This window comes from Girardinichthys multiradiatus, chromosome 7 (assembly GCF_021462225.1).
Source record: "Girardinichthys multiradiatus isolate DD_20200921_A chromosome 7, DD_fGirMul_XY1, whole genome shotgun sequence".
Taxonomy (NCBI): domain Eukaryota; kingdom Metazoa; phylum Chordata; class Actinopteri; order Cyprinodontiformes; family Goodeidae; genus Girardinichthys; species Girardinichthys multiradiatus.
The window spans coordinates 12,348,721-12,372,978 of NC_061800.1; the positions used below are offsets into that span (position 1 = coordinate 12,348,721).

Here is a 24,258-nt window from a genome sequence, read left to right on the forward strand (position 1 = left end):
ATTTTTAATCACACATAATGTTGGCTGAGCCCTTTGTTGCACTTTTTTAAAAGTATAATAATCTGTCATATTAATTGTACATACAGGCCATTTTAGACATGGGTTTGTGCATCAACAGCCAGTCAGCAGCACTGTGCTCACATTTGGACTCAGCATGTTTATTTTAAATAAATGATGCATGCTTGATTAATTCAATGTGTATTTTCATCCTGTTCAACAATAAAGGCCTTTTAAACATTAACATTAAACGCTCCATTTCGGTTCTTACTTTACGTGTCTAAACATTGGATCCCAGTATTTTCTATTAGACTGCTGATGGTTGCGTTTCTATAACAGTAAAGATGACATGAACCCCCAGTAGCAAAGCTGCTTTTACACACATTCAAAGGATACATTTTGGTTTACTTCGTTTTCTGCCCTCTGCCATGTAAAATGTATGAGTTTTAGGCCTGAACTGACATATTACAGAGCTGGACACAAAATATGCAGCACAGCAAACCCCCAACATGTATTAGCAGCCCTGGTGAAGATATGAAAAAGCCTTTAAATAAATGCATCTTTTATTGCAGAATAATGTCAAACTGAAAAATACAACCTTGCATGCAATTGCATTCAATCAATTTTGTTGTTTTTTTTTTTTACAAATTAATCATTTGGGACATTTTCCCTTAAAAATCGGAATGAAGCCATTTTGGAAGTATACTTTAGTTTTTTTTTTTTTTTAGGTTTTTCAGATAGTCCAGAAACTTTTAATTGATAATCCATCAGGTCTTCTATCTCTGGAGTATAAATATGCTGGGACATAAAGGCCAATTTCTCTGAGCACTCTTCAAAATGGGAAAGACCAAGATAAACAAGCCATGTCGAGTATAGCAGGGAGAGCAGTAATTGGCATAGAGTACAATGTTAGACAAAGAAAAAAAGCTCACTGTTGGAGAACTGCTGAAAAAATGAACATCTTGAGTCACAATATCTGACTAATGACCATTAGACCCTACCATGCCAGCTGGTTGTTTTGGGATGAGGCAACACAAACATAAATATAGGAAGTTCACTAAGTTCACTTGAACTCTTGTGATTTGGTCAGAAGAGAGTGTGTCTGTCATTAAAACAAATTGTGGAAAAGCAACTCCAACCACTGTACAGTGGAGGATCTGTGATGCTGTGGGCCTGTCTCTCTACTAAAGACCCCAATGCACCTTGTTCAGGACATCAAGAACTGTGAAATAAATAAAAACAGGTGGTGATTTCTGTCATAAAACTAGAAGGGCATCATCACTGGATCTTTCAGCAGGATAATGACCCAAAACAACAGAAATGTGTTATCAGGTACAAAACGTAGCCTCATTAAATGGACCCAGTCCTTAGACCTAAACCCTGTACAGAACCTGTGGGGTGAGCTGGTGAGATCTCTCTCTCTCTGCTCCAACCTTGGAAATCGTTACCAGAGACGAATATGTGCTGTTGTGTTCCCGTAGCGTTAGCTGCAGATATATGCTCATTTCAGTCTGAAACGGTCTTGGACTTTCACCCGTTAAGTTTTAGGTTGTGAAAATGTTTGGGTGAGGATGAAAGACAGAAGCGTGGCACAGAATTATAAGTGTTGCTCAGAAGGCATTCCTATCCAGACTGAAGGACTTATTTTATTCCGCTTTAAAATGAACATTTAATTAAACAACCTAGGTTAAGGAAAGTAACACACACCAGTAGATCCTGTCATACGTCTAATCTTCAGTTTTGAAATGTATGAAGATGATGGGTCCAGCCTCTCCTGGAAGAATCAAATAATCCTTCTGTCCATTTCCAAAAATAAAACCAATGTTGCTTGGTGTCTGCTGAACAATTCACAATGAAACAGCCGGACCCGAACTCGAGTGAGGTGAGTGGTATTGTTGAGTTTTCAGACGTTTTTAATGTTTTGGCAGCACATGACTTCTGCCTGAACACAAACTGAGTAGAAAGATGAAAAACACAGTTGAGAACATCAAAGACAGCCTATACTGTATTCAGAAGAGGACTAAGTGCTAAATAAAGGAGTCATATGTGTGATATGACTAAAGGACCCAACAGGCAGTGCAGTGTCCTCATTCAGAACCACAGCTGGACCAGCAACCAGTTCCACTCTGAATGAGTCAGCCAAAAACAACATCACAGCAGAAAAACAGTCCCTGGAACATGTCTTCTCATTAGTGAAGCACCGATCATTAACACCAGCAGCAGAAATTAAGTTATTTTCCGCCCTCGACGCCTTTCAGCAGAAGCCCACTCTCTGTTGGGCCTCTGCAAGGACGGGTGCAGCCAGCTCCCGAGCTCTGTGTTTCCCCTGCGCCAGCAGCCCCTCCAGGTGAACCCGGTCCGCCCTCAGCCTTTGGATCTCCTCTCTGATGGGCGTCAACCTCTGGATCACAGCTTCACTCACAAGTCCCTTGTAGGCCCCCGTGTCCATGCCCCTTGCTTGCAACAACGCCTCCTCCACGCTGATCTTTGCCATGGCGGCATGGATCATCACCAGGTTGGACACGCCCGGGCGCGTCTCTGGGTCAAAGGTGACCTCGGAGGTGAAGTCTGTGACGGCGCGGCGGATCTTAAGTGCGATGTCGTCTGGAGAATCAGTCATGGTGATGGTGGCCACCGTTTGGGGGTCGGACTTTGACATTTTGGTGGAAGGGTTACGGAGGGACTTAACCTTTCGTGTCGAACCTGTGGAGGAAAAACATGCAGAAAAAAAATCAGTGTGGGAGCAAACGGAGATGGTGTGAAAATGTGAAATACATGACAGCTTCATATGGAAAGGTAAAAGACAAGAGTGCACAGCAGGTTTCAGAAGGAATAAAACATCAGAATGTTTTTTTTCCGAAGTCCTTGTTAAGAACCTAATATAAATAAAATCACTTACAGAACCTGAAGCAGGTCAGAAATCTGAATTTCATTAGTCCTCAGTCAATCCTGTTCAAACTCTGAATTTAAAACATATTTTTTAAGTTTTAAACAATGACGATGAAGATGAAACCAAGTCTCTCCCAGAGAGACGATTCAATAACAGCCCCATGCAGAGAGGAATGGGAGTTACAGTCCCAGCATGGCCGCCTGTTGTGGCTGTGTTGATGTGAAAGTGCCCAGATGTAATGCAGACGCATCACAGTGTGAAGTGATGAGCAGACGATGGAGCCGGGGTTTCCTTTCCTTTGTCATCTATCAATGGCCTCCTTCCGCCATCTTGCCAGCTCCATATGAGTTGTCCACATGCGTCCTGTTTATCACTCTGGAGATGTCTTCATCTCAAGTGGATTAAAACGCCTTTGAGGCTTTGGTTTGCTTTCAAGTGAAGGTGGTTAAGTGGCAGCTCTGGCTTGTTTAATGATGAGAAACAAGGACAAGATCCACCAATCAGAGTCAAATATCGAGTCAAATACTGCTGATTCAATACAAGGCCCTGCAAAAGTATTCACACCCCTTACATTTTTACATGTTTCAACACAATACAACCACAAACTAAATAGTATTTTGTTGACACTATATGAACGACCAACACAAAGTACTGCATGGTTGTAAAGCAGGCATAAAATAAACATACATCTTCAGTCCCTTTACTCTGTTATGTCTAAATAAAGTCCAGTGCAATCAACTGGCTTCAGAAGTCACCTAATAAATAAATATACTCCACCTGTTGGCAATTTATTCCCAGTAAAAAGCATCAGAAAGACCAAGAAGCACAGCAGATAGGCCAGGGAGGAAGATAAGGAGAAGTTTAAAGCAGGATTGGGTTCTAAAACAATTTCTAACGCTTTAAATAGATCCCAGAGCTCTGATCAATCCATCATTTGGTAAAGGATAGAGTATGGCAGAGCTGCAAACCTACCAAGACATGGCTGCCTACCTGAACTGAAGAGCATTAATCAGAAAAACAGTCAACATGTCCATGGTAACTCTGGATGAGCAGCAGAGATCCACAGCTCAGGTGGGGGAATTTATCAGCAGATAACAATGAGTCATGTACTCCACAAATTTTCTCTTTCTGGAAAAGTGGCAAGAAGACAGCCACAAACAAATCCTGTTTTAAGTTTGCTACAAGTCATGTAGGAGTCACAGCAACCATGGGAAGGCGCTCTGATCAGGAGAGACAGCATTCAAACTTAGCTGTAATGGCTGTATGGCGTATTGATGCCTGAATACAAATGCATACCATAAAGTTAGATTTATTTAAATAAACCATTTATCCCACTGTGGTTTATTACATAAAATCCCAATAATCTTGTTGAAGTTTGTTGTCGTAGTATAGAAAGATGTTAAAACGTAATAGAGGCATGAATATTTTTTTACTGGACAGGTTAATCTGTTACCCCTGATTTATTCTGATGCAACAGGAAGAAAAAAATATCTTTAATCAAAGCTTCACCATATGCTTCACTGGGTCCATCTTTTGCTTTTATGATGGTAATAATCAGAGGGAGGAGGGTGGTGGCCATGTGTTCATAAATGATCAGAGCACAACTTGGAAAGCAGATAGCAATCATTTCAAAATAAAACAAGAATAATTACATCGTAATAATCAGTATCAGATATCTGGGGAGTGTGTGTGACTTCCAGTTTTCATTTACACATCATTGCAAGCAGCTCAACATTTATGTTTTCTGCTTAAACAGTTTTCTAGTTCGGCAGATGATGAATAAGGTTCAACATATCAGCTCTGTTAATAAATATTTATGTTAGTCTTGTCTGCCAAAACAATTTGTCTCAACTCATTTGTTAAAGATTACAGCAACCTAAATCTGCAAAAACAAACCAGCCTCCACAGTTAATTTAAATGTATTAAGCTGCTCTTCCATCAACTGTGCATCTAAAAATGGCATTCATGTTAAAATTGAATTACGCAAACAAGTGATGTAAGAAAATACGGATTTCATTGTTCCACTGGAAAATATGTGGTAACAAACGTCTATATACAACATATTCCTCTAAAAGCAGATCTCTGTTTAAAATCCACAGAGATAGACTGGGAACAAATTCATAACAAGGCCCCAATATGGTGCAGGAAGTTGTAATCATTGGTGCCTCAGTTTTCATTTACAGTATAGAGCACAACTTCAGCTGCATCAAAGTGCTGTACAGGCAGATTAAAGATCTAGAACACAAAATAAAGAGAAATGTTTAAAACTAGAAACCTGCATATACCCGAACCAGAGCAGAAAGCCTGATTAAAGAGAAATGTTTTAAGAAGTTTTTGAATTATTTATAGCCCTGGAACAATCTCAGTTGGTTTGGTAGGGTGGTCCAGAGCCTGGGAGGCCCAGAAACTAGGAACCTGTAGAAGTAGCTAGTTTGAATCTTTGTTGTCAACTGTTGTAGTAATAATGCCACCGTCTAAAGGTGTGATTATTACTACAACAGTAATAAATCACAGTAATAACGGTAATATTTGAAACTGAATTTGAAAAATTAAAGATTGAGTCTCATACTGTTACATTTACAGAAATCTACTGAAACAGACTTTCATCTGGAAAAGGACCAAATCCTATAAAAAAAACCCTGACTTTTCTCTCTCCAAAATGTAATTAGGTGGAGAGGCATAAAATGATTAAACATTAAGCGCTAACCGACTTGTCTATGTAAAAGCATCGAGGGAGCGATACAAGCTGCAGTCTGTGGAGTGTGTTTGTTGTTCTTACTCAGCAGCGCGCGCGGCTCAGGAAACAGCTCTCCGTAGCTGTTGTTGAAGATCCGAGCGAGATCCTGAGCCAGCTCTAGATGCTGGACCTGGTCCTCTCCGACAGGGACATGTGTGGACCTGAAAGACACCGTTTCAAATGGACAGGGAGATGTGAGGACAAGCTGAACACAGTCGGAGCCACAGCTGCAGTTTGCTTCAGTCTCTTTAGCAACACTACCTCAGTTTGTTCCTTAAAATATTATAAAGTACAAAATGAGATGAAACAAAATCTTAAATTGTTGACAGCTGTTTGTTTAGAAAATCATGTGTCCTTTACTGAGGCATTCAGCGTGTAATCCACTCGCACACATAGGAGATCAATGAGTTGTTTTGTGTGCAGAGATTTTTGCACAATAAAAAAAAATAAGAGCAGCTCCTTCAGAGAAGCTGTTGCTTCCACCTACTGGGATCATCACCAACTGAGTTAATTAACATACAGTCTTTTAGTTTATCAGCAAGGTGGTATCACATTTATGTATAGATAAATCCTTATCTGAGATCAGGCTACTGGGGTAGCAGGACAATGAGGGAACCCCAGACACCGCTCTCTCCGATGAGACCTTACAGCTCATTCTGGGGGATCACAAGGCGTTCCCAGGCCAGACAAATATATAAGCCCTCCAGCAAGTTCTGGATGTTGCCCCTGCAAATGCCCATTGATTTTAAAGGCTAAAATGAAATGAAGGGCTGTGTCTAACTCAGTGATGGAGATCTATAAAAAAAAATTATTCACATCCTGTGCTGATTCAGATTGAAAGCAGTCTTCTTAATGTGACCGACATGTACTAATATTAAATATTATTTTAGAGTGGTCCAGATATGAGTCGCGACTTAAATCTGACAATGTGTGGATGGAGCCAAAGATCAGGGTGATGGCACGGATGTCTTTGTACCTTACTTTCAAAAGGTTAATGTACAAAAATACCATTAGAAACATACAAAAAGCTGCTTAGTGATTATTGATATTTGCTTTAAGGCAAATAAAGGCCTCTTTATTAATTATTGAGAAGGGTATAAATTATTTCCAACAGTCAGTCAGTCATTTTCTACCGCTTATTCCATAGTGGGTCGCAGGGGAGCTGGTGCCTATCTCCAGCAGTCTATGGGCGAGAGGCAGGGTACACCCTGGACAGGATTATTTCCAACATTTCATTTCATTTTTTGTTAAATAAAAAATAGCAACTCTTTCCAATAGATGATGATCCTCTTTAACAGTTGTTAGTTGAACAAACAGAACTTTAAATGTTAAAAATTAGCAATTTAATCTTGAACTCAGAAATCAAACTGCTTTCAGTACGGCTGTAGTCTTAATCAGAGTCAAGCTCAATGCTGCTTTGATATTTAGAACTGATGAGAAGCAGATTATTTACCGAATGCAGGTTGAGATTCTTACTATTAATGTAAAAACTATTTTAGTCATTGCTTTATTCTCTGCAAGAGATTAAACACAGACAATCGTTTTGGCTTTCAGACAGTAAAAGAATAAACGCTTTCGAGCACAGGATAGCTGCAGATGTCTTTGCATTCTAACATAAAGAAACTTTACAAGCTCTGCTTTCAGCAGTGATGTGCGAGCTATTTCTCTCAGCCTGTACCGATTCGAAACAAAGAAATCACTTGATAGGTTGAGGTTTAAAAACACCTTTAAACAGAGACCATGTTTAGGTTTATTGGATTATGGACAATAATTTAACACATTCAGTGGATAAACTCACATAAGCTGTAGATAATAAAAGTAATGATGCCTAATCTGAAACATGTGCACTGAAATATTGAAGCTAACATGATAAACACCCACAGAGAATTTTACAAGAAGGGAAGTCTCACTTGTAGAGCAGGATGTCGGCAGCCTGCAGGACGGGATATGTGTACAGCCCAACGCTGCCCTCGTTCTTCAGTTTGGTCTTCATCTTTATCGCATTTTGAGAGAGAGGAAAAAAGTGAGGAAAAAGAGTGAAACGGAGAACAAGTGGATTTTTTTTCCTTTTCAATCCACATAGAGCCATTTTCACTTTTACGACTCATCAACTCTGAGACGGAGGCGTCAAGCGTGCCTTCAGGAGCCGTTTTTCCACCATGTCTGACATGAGCTCATCTGCAGGCCAAACAAGGGGTGGGGGTGGGGGGGTCATCGCAGTGGCTCTCCTGCTTTTAAAATATATGAGGTCTGGAAAATAACTGCAATTATATGATTTCAAAACTCTGGCAGCGTAAGGATAAAACAGACAACAGTCACACAGGAAGACAGGAAATTACAAAAAGGGAGTCAAGCTGAGACGTGGCAACGTTAACGTCCACATGGATCTGGACCTGGAGAGAGTGCAGGAAGATCCGACTCATAAAGCTGTGCAGAACACCAGAGATCGACATAAAATATGCATCTACAGCTATAAACCAATATCTAGATATAAATAACTGTTTGCTTAGAAGGGGTTATCCTACATTATAATAACAAAAAAAGAAACTGTTAGTTATTGCATGTTGTGATGTCAATTTTTACTTGTCACTGGCTCAACAAAGTTGATGACACAATAGCTAGAAACAAACAAACCCACCCATAGAGTTTTTAACTTCAAGGTTATGTTCTATTGTAGTATTTTCTATGTGTTGGGAGTCTAAGATTCATCCACAGGAACTGGTGTGTGTTTGTATTTTTTGAAACATCCACATATAACTAATAACTACTAGTGAGTTATAAGAGACTCGTAACTGCGGCTCTGGTGATCTATGTTCATATTTAATTGTGAACGGGAACCCTGCAGCTCATTCAGCCGGAAAGGAAATCAAACCGTTAACAGATGGGGATGTGTGCATTTTTAAAATGTTGCTGTTGAACAGCTAAATATTGCCGTCGCCATTTAAATGCTGAGTAAACACAGAATATTTGTCTTTGATTAACAATAAATCTGAGTTTCTACTTTTAGTTAAAATTTAAGCCTCGTTATAAAAACTAAAAACCACTGGGTTATTTTTTTTTTTTTCATTTAAATGCTGGCTTTGTGCTGTTGGGACACAAGTGGTTCTTCATGGAGCAGCACATTATTATTTACATTCAGATCTAAACAACAACTTGATCAGACTTCACTGAAACTCTTCCTCAGGATGAAAAAATGGCAGGATGGTAAAATAATGCATGTTAATGTCAGCAGCTTGTTTTCGTGACTTTAGTTCACAGTAGAGAAAACATTATCCTTTCAATCTGAGATAAATACTTACTGCAAGCTAGTGTTAGCTATGTCCAACATTCACACTTAAATAATCTGCTGTAAAATAAATAAAGACAGATTAAAAAGTTATTCTTAACCTTTCTTTCTGATTCACTTTACTTCATTTTCAAATTCAACTTATTTTGGAGTTTACACCAAAGAAAGACGTAGGAGCAGAAACATTTTAAAGTGTTATACATTGAGTATGAATGTTGCTATCTAAATTCAATGTTTTGTCGACAAAAGTGCTAATAAACATTAAGAGGTTGTTGTCTTTTATTAATCTGCTTATTTTTCTGAATAAAACTAAAACTGAAAATATTTCAATTTAACCCAAATATTACTTAGATAACCCAGTTTATGAATTATTCTTTTCAGACCACACTTCTTCCATGCAACGTTAGGCATTAGCAGAGTTTTTGTGTTGATAACCCAACCAAGTCTGCTGTGTCAAACCCATAACCCAACTCAGGACTGGGTTAGCAAAGTAATCAGAACTGGTTTGTTTTGAACTCAACAGTTTTTAACATGTAATGTTTATATAATAATAAAAATATATAATAATAATAATATAATAAGTCATAATATGTTCATACATATTTCTTCCCACTTTTCCTACTGAGCTACTCAGTCTCTCGCTGTATGTGTGTGTGTGTGTGTCTGTGTAGTCTGCAGCAGAGGAGTCCTAACCTTCCACTGCGGTAGGTGGCGCAGTCGGGGCATGCTGGTCAGGCAGCCGAGGATCCAGCAGAGCTCTGCGTGCTCAGGCACCTGCAGGGAGGATGTAGGAACAACACAAACATTTAAACACATTCACCCAACCAACCAAACCTTCAGAATTCATTCAGCTAAAATACAGAACATTTCCTGTCACACTCAACCCCTGCACATTTATGATATTACCATTATTTATGAGTTAAGGATCTTTAAACAGCATGGATTTACATGTCTATGTATTTGACAGCACACAGTGATGAAAACCCAGATTATTCCTTAGTACTGAAGAAATTACACTCATCCAAGGAGAAGTTGTTTCATTAGTTAATAAGTTCCACACATTATTTTTTACTTGCAGTGTAATAAATAATGACAAACACACACTATGACCACTGGCCATGTGTTTTGCTTTTTTTAAATCAGAACAAAAATCACACAACTTAAGTCAGGTATTTACAAGATAAAGATCAGACATGAAACAAGCAGGCAGAGAAGGAGACTGCTGTGGGACAGAGTACTGTGCTGGTTACCCTAGCGCCTCCAGGTGGGCAGGGATAGTACTGCACCTCTCTGAGTGTCCACTCCTCACATAAACAGGTGCAGTCCGTCACACCTGGGTTCACTGTCTGACCGAGTTTGAACTTGAATGACTAATTCCTTGATTAACAACGCAGCATTATAATAACCACTATCTTCTGGCGTAGAAATGCTTTATTTATTTTAGAATTTTTCACAAAATGTTTTTGTATTATTTTAAGACTAATATGTAAAGATTTCAAGATATGCTAGAAAATTAAACAGTTTCATTTATTTGCTGTTGGGTTTTGTTCTTTTATTCTACTGCCTTTGTTGGAAAATAGTTAAAAGTCAAGTAAACAACCTGAATTTTGGGGACCTAAAGAACAATAACATGAGAGTCACTAAACAATCTAAAAGTATTCAACGTAAATATCAATAAATAAACAAACACTATGGAACCAGTTTTGAAAGAATTAAAAAATTAAGAAATACCCCAAAATACCATAATTACTAAACATGAATTTAAAGTACAACATCTGCTATTTGCAAAGGGTTTAGAGCACTTTATGTTATATTTCTATTCCTACTTGTATAGTTTACCAAACAACTTACAATTTTATCATGCCAAATGAAGTTTTGATAATTATATTATTATATTATATTTAAAAATATAAAGGCTTTTTAAGTAATAAGGGACTGCAAATACCTTTAAAAAACTAGATTAACTCAAACTGTTATTAGATATAAATATCTGTTGCAGATTGCTAATGCCTTTGCTCTGTAAATGAATGAAAATAAAATGGGCTCTGCATCCCGTTAACTACAGAACCGACCCGTTGTGGAGTGATGAAGAATGTTAACATGCAGTGGTAAAACAGAGGTTAAAGTGAATCAAATGTTGAAAGAAAATTGCAAGACAGATTAAGAATAGCTTCTTAATTTGCCTTTGTTCATTTTACAGCTGATTATTTAATGTTGTTCATGCATTAAGTGTTTATCTCAATATTTAGAACCAATTCGAGGTGATAGGCAGTGTGTGTGTGTGTGTGTGTTAGCGAAAGAGAGAGTGTGCAGGAGAAATTTTTCTGCTGCAGCTAAGGAAGGTTTATGGATGTCTGCTTAGTTGCCATCGTTTCTGTCTCCTGTAGCTAGAAAAGTTCAAAGTCACCAACCAGACGGCAGGAACATAAAGCAGGATTTCTGGCTAACATGTTGGGGCCGTGTTAGCCGGAAAATACTTGACTTCAGTTTAAACCGAGGATTTGTGGATCTGACGTTTCCACAAACTGTAATGCTGGGGGCATGTTAGCAAGCGCTGCAGACTAACGAGAGATGGGCCATAAGTTGATGACCACACAAAGACTATAATAGGGAATGAGAAGTAATTAAACTCATCGCATGGACACTAGGTACCACACATGGCAGTTCGTTTCAGCGATTAAGTGATTAACTTATCATACAGCCGCTGCAACAACTCATTTAGGTTGGAAAGAATGAATGTTGGCTGCATATTCACAGTGCATTCCATTTTCTGGTAAATACTTCTATAAAACTAGTATTAAAAAGCAAGTCCATTAATCAGCAGACCCACAAGTCCTCAGTTCATCTACTCACAGGCCCTGCTCATTTTTTTTCAATGAAGTTGAGTATTTTCTTTGGGAGGCCGTCGTATTTTTACATGTGGAGCAGGCGTGTTCGACACGGGGGTCGTGTCGCTGCCAAGTTATGTGGCACGAACCGAAGCAGGAATAAAAATAGGACTGGATGTGTGTGCAGAGGAGGAGGGGAGGTAAAGAAACACAGATGGACAGAACCTAACACACACTGTGTACCAACTTTCAAACTTGTAAGCAAAGAAAACACACCCAGAGTCGAGGAGAACAGAACAGCTGTTCTGATTTTTGACATTTTCTTCTTCACTCTGAATATAAACCTAAAATCTGGGTCGCACCAAAGTAATGCAAACATTTAGACTGCTGTTATCCCAAATCCTTCATGTGGCTGAAGTGACGCTTGACAGTGGTTTACATGGCAGTTTGTGTTTTTGCGCTCTCCACAAATTAGCAGCAGAAATGGTGGCGATAGCATTCAGAAGTAATCAACCACAGATATCTGCGGTGGTTGGCAAGTCAGAAGGTGAACATCAGAGCTGACAGCCAAAAATAAACAGTTTCTCTAAGACAAAATATACAAGAAACTGTGTGCAAATAGTCTGTAGATGGGTGTGTGTTCAGAGTTCAAAGACACAGAGGTGATGTGTTACATAACGTACTGATTTCAGTGCAGAATGTGTTTTTGTATTTATTTATTTTTTGGCAATAAAGCTGATTCTGATTCTGATTCTGATCAGAGTTTAGCTTTATATAATTATCATTTACCTACTGGTTGATGGTGGGAAGCAGTGTGTTAAGGAAGAAAGTTTGAGGAACTCAGAAGGCTTAAAGGAACAGTAAAGCTGTTTTTTGGTTTCTTTGTATTTTTGTCCTGTAAGATGATCCGATGCATATCTAGAAGCAGGGGGAACAACAGAATCAAGGACAGAACCTTTCTTTTAAAGGATGATTTGATGTGTTGATTAAATGTAAGTCAAAGCAGTTGGATGCAGTTGTAACTTCTGTTTTAACATTGTACTCAGGTTTCTTTCATAATGAGCTAAACCAAAAAAAACAAGGACTGTCCACTACTGTCACACTAACGATAAATTGACTGAATCTATATAGTGCTCTTTCAGTCATACTGAACACTCAAAGCCTTTTACATTAGAGCCACATTCATCCAGTTGCACTCACTAATGCGTACATATTCATACACCGATATGCACATCAGATTTAGATTGCAAGACAACTCTTCATACCTAGCCACAGTCACATCCAGCTACTGAATCTGTGCCTTTCATTTCAACACATTGCCTTAATGCACATTTGACACTGCAACATACATAATTTGGTCACCAGCAAGAGCCAGGATGTCAATGTTTTTAGACATGTCTGAAAATCTTGATCCACAAGACCAGACGGAAAATATTCGGTGGACTTACGAAACAAACGTAGAACTTTTGTATGATGTGGGCCTCACTGTAGCAGTCAGAAAAGTAAAAAGCATTTCAGAAAAGATCATATCAACAGTCAAACATGGCAGTGAGAGTGTTAGTCTGGGAGATCTTTGTTGCTTTAGGATCTTGAGAACTTGCTGTAATTAATTATATATACTGTTGATTACTGTTGTCTATCAGAAAATCCTGAAGGAGAAAATCCAGCCATCATATTGTGGCTTTAATCTCTGGATTACACAGCAGGACAATGATCCAAAGCACACCAGCAAGCCCACCTCTGGATGGCTAAAACAAGGCAAAATGATGGTTTAAGAATGGCCTAGTCAAAGACTAAACTTAAATCTGATTAAAATGCTGTCAAACTTTATTGTTTTATTTTTTTTTTGCAAATAGTCACTTGTTTTAAATTTGGTGCTTGCAACACATTCCAAAAACGTTGGGACAGGGAAATGTTTACCACTGTGTTCCATCACCTTTCCTTTAACAACACTCAATGAGGACCAAAGACACTAATTGTTGAAGCTTTGTAGGTGGAATACTTTCCTATTCTTGCTTGATGAACAACTTCAGTTGCTCAACAGTCCAGGGTCTTCGTTGTCGTATTTTGCTTCTTATAATAAGTTACACATTTTTAAAGGGAGACAGGTCTGGACTGCTGGCAGGCCAGTCTAGTACCCGCACTCTTTTACTATGAAGCCGCGCTGTTGTAATACGTGCAGAATGTGGTTTGGTATTGTCTTGCTGAAATAAGCAGGGATGTCCCTGAAAAAGATGTTGCTTGGATCGCAGCATATATTCCTTCAGAACCTGTATGTATCTTTCAGCATTAATGGTGGTATATGGCTTTCACTTTGCAAGGTAGAGTCTTAACTTCCACTTGTAGATGTAGTGATGAACTGTGTTCCTGAGCCCACGTGGTGATATCCTTTACAGAATGATGTAGGTTTTTAATGCAGTGCTTCCTGAGGGATCAAAGGGGACGGGCACTTAATGCTGGTTTTCAGCTTTGCTGCTTACGTGCAGAGATTTCTCCAGATTCTCTGAATCTTTTGATGATATTATGGACTTTAGATGACAAAATCCCTAAATTCATAGCAACTGTATATTGTTCTTAAAATGTTTGACTATTTGCTTGCCCCATTCTCCTTTGTAAACCATGACACTCACCTGTTTCCAATTAACCTGTTAGCCTGTGGAATGTTCCAAATACCTTTTTTAGTATTCCTTTTACTTTTTTGGAACATGTTGTAAGCAGCAAATTTAAAGTGAGTGAATATTTCCAAAAAAAACCAAATTTTATCAGTTTGAAGATTAAATATTTTGTCCTTGTAGTGGATTCAAATGCATATGAGCAGGATTTGCAAATAATTGTATTCTGTACTTAGTTACATCTTACACGTCTCAACTTCTATGCGCAGTTGGTAGCACTGTTGCCTTGCAGCAAGAAACTCCTGGGTTCAACTCCTGGCCGGGGGTCTTTCTATATAGAGTTAGGATGCTCTCCTCGTACATGCGTGGGTTCTCACCGGGTACTCCCACAGTACAAAGACAGGGTAATTGCCCTTAGGTGTGTGAATGAGTATGTGCAAGTTTGTTTGTGTGTTGCCCTGCGATGGACTGGCGACCTGTCCAGGGTGTACCCCAGCCTCTCGCCCATACACTGCTGGAGATAGGCACCAGCTCCCCCGCGACCCACTATGGAAGAAGCGGTAGAATTGACTGCCTGACTGATATATGTGAACAAGTTGCCACATCATTTGAAGAAAATGAAAATTATGAACCCGCAGTGGGATAAACCCAGGGTAGTCCAATTTACTGATATAGTATTCCAGCAACTCAAAATGGTACTCAGAAGTCTGTATGGCCTCCATGTGCTTGTACGAAGGTCTGACAACGTTGGGGCATAAGAATGCAGTCATGGTGCCATCATGTATCCTGTACAGGTCTGTAGTCCCCTCCATGGATGTGTCTCCCCAGACCAACTCTGACCCACCATTAAAACAGTCATACTAAACAGTGTTGCAGGCAGCATTACCTTCACGGCAGTTTCTCCAGACCCTATCATGTTTGTCACATGAGCTCAGAGTGAACCTGCTCTCATCTGTAAAAACAGGCACCAGTACCAAACAAAGGAGCAGATACTGGCCCTGCAGATGAGTTTAGGACCTCAGACTGCCCTGTCCAGCTCTCCTAGAGTAACTGTCTGTCTTCTGGAATGTCCTTCATGCTCTTGAGACTGTGCTGGGAGATGCAGAAAACCTTCGGGAAATGGCACATATTTATGTGCCATCCTGGTGGAGTTGGACTGCCTGTGCAACCTCTGTAGGGTCCAGGTATCGCCTCATGCTACCAGTAGTGACACTGAGCCTGGTCAAATCTAAAACTACCGAAAGGCTGTCAAAACAAATGAGGAGGGAAACTATGCCTTTGGTCTCAACCTGCAAAACCATTTCCGGTTTTGGGGTCTCATTGTTGTCCCTTTAGTGCCCCTGTTGTTAATTTTTATTGACACCAAAACAGTTGACACTGACAAGAGGTAATTCGACCCATAGCATCCCACATTTCTCTTTAAACATTGCCATTAGAGACAAAACATGTGTCTACTAATTAGTTCTATTTCTGTCTGACTTTTCTTTCGATCGTGTTACGGTACAAATACAGGCTTAGTCTTTTAACTCATAACATCAGAATTAGTTCTGGTTTACAAATCTTAGACTACACTGCAGGCAGCCATCAATCACTCTCTCCCACCCACCTGAGACTGCTGAAACAGGATCACCTTCTGTGGGTCTATTCCACAGGCCAGCAAGCTTGCTGCCATGTCCAGTATGTTGTTCCTGAGTTGGTCTGGATCCTGAGGCCGAGTGATGGAATGCAGATCCACTATGCTGTAGAGCACTGAGGGGTACTGGTTCTGCAGGGCCACCCAGTTTTCCAGTGCACCCAAGTAGTTGCCTAGATGCGGCACTCCGGTTGGCTGGATCCCTGAGAATACACGAGCACTTCCAGGAGGCTTCTGGAAAAGAAGGGAAACAAGCTTGGTATTAGTCTGGAAGTTAAAGCTGGCCTTATTTCGAATAAAACGCAGAATCTCTTGTTAATGTGTAATAACCTTTCTTGTATGCTTAAAGTTGTCCTAAGTACTTTCTGAAGGCGTTTCGATGATTCTCAGAGAAAACTGCCAATGATACCTATTTTAAAGGAACAGCTGGTATTTTTGCATCAGCAGACCGACAGCCAATGGGAAATTTCTACCAAAAAACAAACAAAGAGTCTTATGCAGTCAGTCTAGTCCAGCTGCAGACCCTTCCTGAATGTTTTCTATTTCTTTAGGACACATCTTAAGCAATAATTTGCCCCTTAGGATGTATTGAAGTTGCATTTAAGTCAAATTAATTTTACTTAACTTTGGATAAACAAGCTCATACAACATGTTTTACTGTCAGTATAGCCGTGGTTGACATAACATCAGTGTCAAACATGAAGTGCTGATGATATGCCTAATTACGCATTCACACAAACAAAAAGAAAAAATCAGAACTAGGAGGAAGCCTGTAGAAATTGTAGTTTCATTAGCTCTTCAACCAGGATGTTAGCCTCCCTATTATTTTCAGAATGCATCTGGTATAAAAAGAAACACCACATTAATAAAGAGTCCAACGTGGTTCAAGCAGTGATGGACAGTGGGAGGAAGATGGGGGCCACAAGAAGACATGCATTACCCTAAAAACGTGGACTGAGCACCAGCAGAGTGGTTCTGCTCGGTTTGTATGATCACACCAACACTGTTGCTCCATGTGCTGAGTCTAGCTGCATCAAACCACTTTGTTTCTTCTGGCATCAACCCCCACTGCTTAACTTTGGCTTTGTAGAGAGAGAGTTTAACCACTGCTTGTGGCACTATTTCCAAATGGTGCAATTGGAGTGTAAGAAAAGCAGCACCTGACATGAGACATGAAACCGCAATGGTATCCACAAACTTGGGCTTCTTTATCAAAACTGTGGCGGTCACAAAATCACAGGCTGTAAGGAAAAGACACAGTGTTTGCAGCTTGGGTGATATCACCACCGGCCAGGTATGATAGATGTCTGAAGTCAAAGAAGAGATGAAATAGGCAGATGATATGATAACCTTAAATAAAAACACCACCATATCATTAGCACAAAGATAAACAAACAAAATATTATAACTGTTTTTGTTCAAAAGCTGCAAAGATAACATTTATTTACAATAGAATTTAGAATGAGGGTATCGCTATCACTTCTGATAAAAAAATGTCACCCATGACAGTGCTATTCAACTAATAAATGTGATTAAAAAAAATGTATTGTGCAGAATATGGTACTTTTTGCCATCTGCTCCTTATAAAGCAGAGGCTCCTTTAGTTTCCAGACTGAATTTTTTCTAAGATCAGGGTGAGAAATGTGTTGTAGCCTACACCAAGACTGGGAGTGTGGTTGAAACAACAAGTGGGGGAGGTGCAGCAGTGCCTTAATCTGTGCTTCGAACAACCAGAGAAAACTCCACTTACTTGGATAATTTTTCTGGTTTCTAAATAAAAAGGGCATTAAACCATAGAAACAGAAAAGTTTACCCGTTTCTTGAAAATTTCCCTGTGGTGCTTTTACTAGACCTCTCAAGTCTACACTGTTGATCACAAGGTGGTGATTCACAGTTTTATGTTTCATTAGATTTTTCTCAACGTCCAGTGTCAGTGATTACATGAATCAAGTTATGTCTAAATCCTGTCAGCAAACCGGTGGGATACCCCAGGGTTGTTTGGGACCACCAACAGATGACATAGATGACCTCCCATTAGGACATCTATGCCCTAATGTGCAGATGCTATCCAGCTTTAATGTTCCTTTAAGTATTCTGAGTTCCTCAAACTTTCTTCCTTAACACACTTTTTGCCCACCATCAACCAGTAAGTAAATGATAATTATATAAAGCTAAACTCAGATCCGAATCAAAATCAGCTTTATTGCCAAGTTTGTACAGACAAACAAGGAATTTGACCCTGGTACACTTTGCTCTCAATATGAAAGGATATCTTTTTTTAAATGTACATTTATACACAATTGACTTTACAATGGAATACAACATGAGATCAGTCCTAGTATGCATGATGTTGTTCTGAAACTGAGACTGTCAAGTGTTCATCAGAGAGACAGCCTGGAGGAAGAAACTGTCTCGGTAGCACCAACCTGAAGGTAATTGTCTAAACAGTTTATGTGCAGAGTGAGAGGGGTCTGCAGAGATTTTAGCAGCCCTTTTCCTGACTTTAGACCTATATAGGTCCTGGATAGAGGGAACGTCAGCCCTGATTTTTTGTTGCAGTCTGGACTTATCCTGTTTTATGGATGAGCCAAACCACACTGTGATGGACGAAGACAAGACAGACTGAATTATGACCATGTAGAAGATGACCAGCAGCTCCTGTGGAAAGGTTGTACATCTTGAGTAGCTTCAGGAAGTACAGTCTCTCCTGGATCTTCTTCCGAACATTGTCTGTGTGTGAGGACCATCTCATGTTTTGAGAAATGGTGGTTCGTAGGAAGTGGAAGTGATCCACACAGAGGGGGTGCCGGTGCTAATGGTTCTTGTGAGGGAGAAGATTCTCCCCAGCCTCACCTGCTGCTGCTGCCAGTCCTTCAGGAAGCTGGTGATCCACTGACAGGTGGAGGCCGGGACTTTGAGCTGGATGAGCTTCTGGTGGAGGATGTCTAGGTTGACAGTGCTGAAGGCCGAGCTAAAGTCCACAAACAGGATCCTGGCGTACATCCCTGGGTGGTCGAGGTGTTGCAGCATGAAGTGCATAGTGAAGTGCAGAAGTGCAAGGTGACTGCATCATCTGCCAACCTGTTTGCCTGGTAAGCAAACTGCAGGTGGGTCCAGCAGGGGGTCTGTGATATCTTTCAGTGGCTTCAACATCAGTCGCTCAAAGGATTTCATGACCACAGACGTCAGGGCTACAGGCCTGTAGTCATTTAATCCTGTGATGGTGGATTTCTTGGGTACTGGGATGATGGTGGAGCATTTGAAGCAGGAGGGAACCTCACACAGCTCCAGTGACTTGTTGAAGATGTCAGTGAAGATGGGGGCCAGTTGGTCGGCGCAGGCTCTCAGGCATGATGGGGAAACATTATCAAGTCCTGAGGCCTTTTTTGTTTTCAGGCGTCGAAACAGCCTATTTATATCTTTTGAAAACTGAAACAATAATTGTCGCCCGTGACAGTGCTATTCTACGAATAAGGCAATACTTTAGTTTTTTTAGGCTCCTCTTTCCAAACTCATTTACAATTCCTTGGTGTAATTTTTGACTGCTATATTCACAGAGCGCCACTCTAAACAGTTAATAAAAAACTGTCTCTTTCATCTCCAAAATATTTTAAAGCTTTGTTGCGCCCAGCCATAGATGGAGAACATCTGAACTAGTTTTTTTTTTATAGAAATGTTTCAATTTGGAGTTGGATAATTCTGTAAATAAATTCTTATATTTTGGCGAGAAGTTGTGTGTTTATTCTATATATGTGTGAAGGGCTTGCTGTTAGAGAACACCAGTGCTAAAATCTCCTTTTTCCATCTACTGCTCCATAATACCACAGCATATTGGGCTGGTATTCACAGGACAATACCTGACAGACTGAGAAATGTTTGGCTAATGATTCCTGATCTGAAAATTTTATATTACAAGTTTATTAATATTTTTGTTAATAATTATCAATTATAAGTATTATTATTTGCTAATAGCCAAATCAAACCTCATTGTAGAGCAAAGGCTGAGACCCCTTGTATTGAAGTCTAAATGGAGATGATTATCTATGCTTTCATATCGTTACGCCTGGGCTACTGTAACAAGCTTGCTGTACCGCCCTCAAAGGGTACAAATATTCGCTGCAAGACTTTTAACCGGTGCTCAAAAAAGAGTTCACTTGATGCTTGTTTTGGACTTTCTTCATTGGCTACCAGTACACCTTAGAATCCGTTCTAAAGTTTTGGTATTAACTTTAAGAGCCTTGCATTGACAAGCCTAGCCTCTTCTTATAATTCAGACCTGCAACAGTTTTTCACCCCAAGCCGTACCTTGAGGTAAGCCGGTGACTTTCTACTTGTGGCTGCAGAAATTCGCTTTAAGATACGAGGTGATCGTTCCTTCCAAGCAGTGGCACCCAAACTGTGGACCAACCCACCATTCTACTTGTGCTGTTTAGACTCTGCTGATTGTTTTAAAAAGCAGATGAAGGCTTTCCTTTTTAAACAGGTTTTAGTCAGATTTAAACTATCTACCACTTAGGAGTTTTTTTTTTTTTTTGGTTTATTTAATTCATTTTGCCCCAACCAGTGGCTGTCTCATCAACTTTATGTCAGACTAACATTTTTAAATGTGTGAAACAGAACTTTTCACTGTAGACAGTAGTTTATACTCCTATGTTTTCTGTAGTCGTTTATGTAACACTGAGCATGTGTTTTACAGTCACTAGCATTCCTCAACTAAAATTGTGAAGGATAAGGCGTGTGCATGGCTTATTACATGCATGTTTCTATGAATCGATAGCTTCCCAGTTTTGTAAGTAGGTACTCTTTCTGAAAAATGGGTGTTTCATGTGAACCTCGGAGCCTCATTTAAAAATACTTCAATACTTAAAATCATCGCTTTACTCTTTACCATGACATCACTGTTAGATGCCATGATATGAACGGCAGACGGTTCATGTCCATTTACACAAAACGAGCAGATTTTATTCAAAATTAACTACAAAATTACCTTAAGAACTTGCTGCAATACAGTGTGGTAAAATGTGTTCTCTTAGGCTTGCTCTAGGAGGTTTCCTCTTTAAGCTTTCAGGGCTAATTGAAATATATAATGAAGGCTGCTCTTTTTATGGACAGATCAGGTTTTTCCATTTATTCGTTTATTTATTATGTGCAGATGCTAAAAATTCCCTCTTCAAAACATTGAATGCTAGATTGCCTCGTTAAATGTAATAGAGTTTAAAAAGAGGTTCAGCCTGATGCGAATTTGCATTGATTTGTTGCCCTTAGCAGCAACACCTGGACATTTCAGAGGACCCCTTTTAAACCGGCTCCTTCCAAAACCCCTGGGATCTCTGTGTTATCGCCTTAAATCTGACTGGTGATCATATGTTCCCCAGCTGCACTTTCCAAGGTTATCATAACTAACCACTAAAACCTGAAGCTTTCAGAGGAAATCCTTTCCGCCCACTGCTGAGAAACGGGTTATCTTGATAGCTTGCTGAGCTCCATCACCTCCAATCTGGCTGAATGATGGCCTCCGTACAGCATCTATGATCAGATAAAAGCTGCTCTCTCAACAGCGTGGCCTAGAGCTTCCACATCTCGGGAGTCCAGAGGGATCACGTAACAACTGCTCTGAGGCCAACATGGTCCACAACATCCCCATCTACTGGCCTGCGGGAAAGGCTTTCTGCCCAGCGAGTAAGAGGCAGGCAGGAAGGAACTAGGTGCTTATGTTATTACCGAAGGGGTAATTGCACTGGAGAGCCATTGATGCTGAGAGCCTCTTAAAGGGTGTCAGGATTGATTTGGGTGTGGACTGGGCCCTGAGTCTGGCTCATGTGTGTTCTCACCTCAAGCCGACACGCCTAACGCATGTTCCCCCTCCGCTCTGTGCCCCAGGGGAGGCTATTAGCCACGCAGACATGGTAATGGTGTCATTTGAACCAATTGAGTGTCAAATAAGAGTCAACGCCATGACTTACTGGCCACTGGGCAATCAGGGTCTATCACACATTACCCTACTTCACCAGACACCTCAGTGTTAACTTCTGGGGTCCAACAGCTACAGGAACATGTGCTGTTGCTCCAACATAGCTGTTGGAGGGAAAAGAGGTAAATCAACTGCAGCACGTTGACAGACAAGATGGGGAGTGTTGTAAAGCAATTTATATTTGTAATGAATCCTACACTGCAAAGGCAAAAATAATGAAAAATCTACTATACTTTATTTTAAAATGCCTCTGTGTACATTAGCATATTTTACCTTTGAAATACTTTCAGTGTGCTTACATTCACTTCCTGTATATGTAATAATACCTCATGACCTATTAAAATTATTGAAAGGAGTAAATACACTTCATGCAGTTTCAACATCAACACTCTGTAAAAATGTGCTAGTAAAGTAGTATTTTAAAATACTTAAAGTCCTTTTTTCAATCAATTTTATTTTCTTTGTTCTTGTAAAGCAAATACTAAGAGGAACTAACTTTAGGTTCATGAAGAACACATAGAAAAATGAATTCATTGATGTTCATTCTGAGTTACTAACATCTCCGGTGTAATTTACATCTTTCATAATTTTTTCATGACATGAAGACTGATTAAATGGTAGGAGATGAATTCATCGCATAGCATTTTCAACTGGGGCCTTGGCAGCTGACTACATTTGTATGATAATTACTGCTGTCTTATAATTGGCTTTTTAAAATGGTCAATATTCCAATGAAACTGCTCTCTTTTGCAGATTTTCCCCATTTGCTGTGTTTTCAACATGGTCACTGAAAAAACCTTCACATCCAGAAATTAACAACATAATTTACTATTATTGTGGCTACAGTTTTACCCCTTTCAGTTTGCAGCAGCCGTCTCCCTCGAATAGAACACTGTTCATGTTTTGATAAATTATGAATTAGAACTTTAAAATATGTATTATTTAAATTAAAAATAATAATGTCAATCATGAAATTAAACACACTGATTCACAACACTGAAAACTTTACACCAGTTTTAAATGTCTGCTGCAAATTAAAGCAGAACAAGCATAAAGTGTTTTGGCTACAGCGGTCAGTGGGTGTTTAAAGGTAGCTAGGACAGTTTTGAATCAGGGTTGTTTTGAGAGGTTAGGAGCAGATAACATCTTACCTGTAGTAGAAACTTAATTTCCTCAGTCTGGAAAAGGAGGGAAAAAAAACACAGGGCCAATCGCTGTAAGCTAATGGCTAGTTTGATTGAGTTTGAACATGTTCAGCCACAATAAAATTACTCCAAAAAAAAAAATGTTATTTTTTTAATGCAATTGCTGTTTTATCACCCTTCAGACCTACATAATTTACTAAAAACAGGTCTACAGTTAATTACAACAAAACCAGTGACACAGGCAGTCAGTAAGAAAGACCAGTTTTTATGCAACATGCTGCTACTGTAAAAAGGTTATATGTATCCCTCAGAACAACAAACAACAACAATGGAAAGGTGAGGCACAACAAAACTTTTGTCAGATACTTCATCTGGCGTGTCACACTAAGTGTGCGATTCTGACCTGGAATTGATCACTTTGAAATAACACTACTAAACAACATTTGGCAATGATATAAATCTTTCATAGTATTGAAGAACCAAAAGCAAGAGTTCATTTTGACCATATGAGTTTGCCTTGTGGGTTTTTCAGCACAGGTGGATCATTGCAACGTGTTTGCTTTTCTACATAAAATATCAGATTTGTTAATAGACTGCTACTCTTAAGTAATAAGCTTTAACCACTTCAGTTAGGGTGGTTTTTAAATAAATCCAAACCAAAAATAAGCAGTTTCTTTCAAGCATTTTATTAGTGCGTTAACCTTGGAAATTAAGAATTATTTGACAGAAGTAATCTCCATTCAAATTGAAAATCTGGCAGTTCAAGGGATTTGGTCACAAAACTAGTTAAAACACAAAACTGAGCAGAGCAGATCAAAGTTCCAGATGAAGAGGTTTTTAAAGTTATTGTAGTTCACTCTGAGGGGCACCTGGCTGTCTATGCTAAGTTTCATGGCAATCCATCATATGGTAACTGAGACACGCTCAAACAAGTCACCAAAGTCAGAGTTATAATGCTGCAAGGAAAAAGCCAAGGAATGCCCAAAGGCTTTAGAGACGCGAACTGTGACTTTGGCATCTTGAACAAAGCGGCTTGTAACCAGGTGTACAATCTCACACAATAAATGACATGAGCTCTTTGGATAGACACCTTCAAAATATAACAGACAAAACGCTGTTTTCCCCACAGTATTTTAGACAGGCACAACATGGCCGGACT

General features: G+C 39.6%; 1 protein-coding gene across 2 annotated transcripts in view; it reads right to left on the minus strand.

Moving 5' to 3' along the window:
- Positions 1–542: 542 nt before the first annotated feature.
- wars2 (tryptophanyl tRNA synthetase 2, mitochondrial) overlaps positions 543–24,258 on the minus strand; it is a 34,491-nt gene continuing 10,775 nt past the window's right edge. Inside the window, exons 2-6 of one of the 2 annotated variants that reach the window (XM_047369674.1) lie at positions 15,981–16,217; positions 9,604–9,684; positions 7,535–7,617; positions 5,667–5,785; positions 543–2,700 (exon numbers count right to left, since the gene is read on the minus strand). In XM_047369674.1, the coding sequence (XP_047225630.1) occupies positions 2,252–2,700; positions 5,667–5,785; positions 7,535–7,617; positions 9,604–9,684; positions 15,981–16,217 (969 nt within the window). In that variant the 3' untranslated portion in view covers positions 543–2,251. Of the gene's footprint in view, positions 2,701–5,666; positions 5,786–7,534; positions 7,618–9,603; positions 9,685–15,956; positions 16,218–24,258 lie in introns of both variants that reach the window. The other variant, XM_047369673.1, reaches the window with a different exon arrangement.